Here is an 855-nt window from a genome sequence, read left to right on the forward strand (position 1 = left end):
TCTAAGTATATCTGATAGAAGTACTTTTGGTAAAGTATTGGTTATAAGTTTTGCTCATTTTTCGTGAACGCTATTGCTTTATTCCTAAAACGTGGTCTTGTTAAGTACATCTATCTAGGTTGGTAGTTATTTTCTCTCAACACTTTGAAGATGTCCCAATGTATTCCGGTTCCCATTTTTAATATTGGGAAGTTTATATTCAATCTAATTCTTGTTCCTATTCACCTTGCATAATGAAGAGTCTCCCTTATATGTTAAGTCTTTTAAGATCTGTTCCTGGACCTTCCCCCAGTACTGTGGGTATTCACAATATGATATCTCTCTTTCCTATTTATAAATTTCTGTTAAGATCTCATGATACATTTTTGGGAGAGGTTTTGTCTTTTTTTTTTTTTTAAGTACCGTAACCCTTTGTTTTTAATTATGTCTTTTTCTTTAGTTGCCTTTCCCCATCTTCCTGGTTCTGCTCCTTCATGGCCTAGTCTTGTGGACACCAGCAAGCAGTGGGACTATTATGCAAGAAGAGAGAAAGATCGAGATAGAGAAAGAGACAGAGACAGAGAACGAGATCGTGATCGGGACAGAGAAAGAGAACGCACCAGAGAGAGAGAGAGGGAACGTGATCACAGTCCTACGCCAAGTGTTTTTAACAGGTTCGTTGGGTGTGCAGGATTTTGTACACGTGCATTTTATATACACTTTCGAATTTATATTTGAATTCCAATTCACTTGGAAAAGAGATGCTTGAAGAGTATTAAGGAAATCCATTTTAAAATCATTAAAGATTAGAGGCATCGCATAAAGCAGCAGTCTTCACGTTTGTTCACCTGTGCCTTAAAAAAATTTTTGTATCCC

The 855-nt window shown here is 36.6% G+C and overlaps 1 protein-coding gene across 1 annotated transcript in view; it reads left to right on the top strand.

Annotated features, from left to right (window-relative positions):
- Window positions 1–855, top strand: part of FIP1L1 (factor interacting with PAPOLA and CPSF1) — a 72,009-nt gene that overhangs the window by 63,826 nt on the left and 7,328 nt on the right. The window contains exon 17 of the mRNA XM_012641087.1: window positions 440–662. Within this exon, the coding sequence (XP_012496541.1) occupies window positions 440–662 (223 nt within the window). The remainder of the gene's footprint in view (window positions 1–439; window positions 663–855) is intronic.

The sequence above is a fragment of the Propithecus coquereli genome, unplaced genomic scaffold (genome assembly GCF_000956105.1).
Source record: "Propithecus coquereli isolate 6110/MARCELLA unplaced genomic scaffold, Pcoq_1.0 Scaffold162, whole genome shotgun sequence".
Lineage (NCBI taxonomy): Eukaryota > Metazoa > Chordata > Mammalia > Primates > Indriidae > Propithecus > Propithecus coquereli.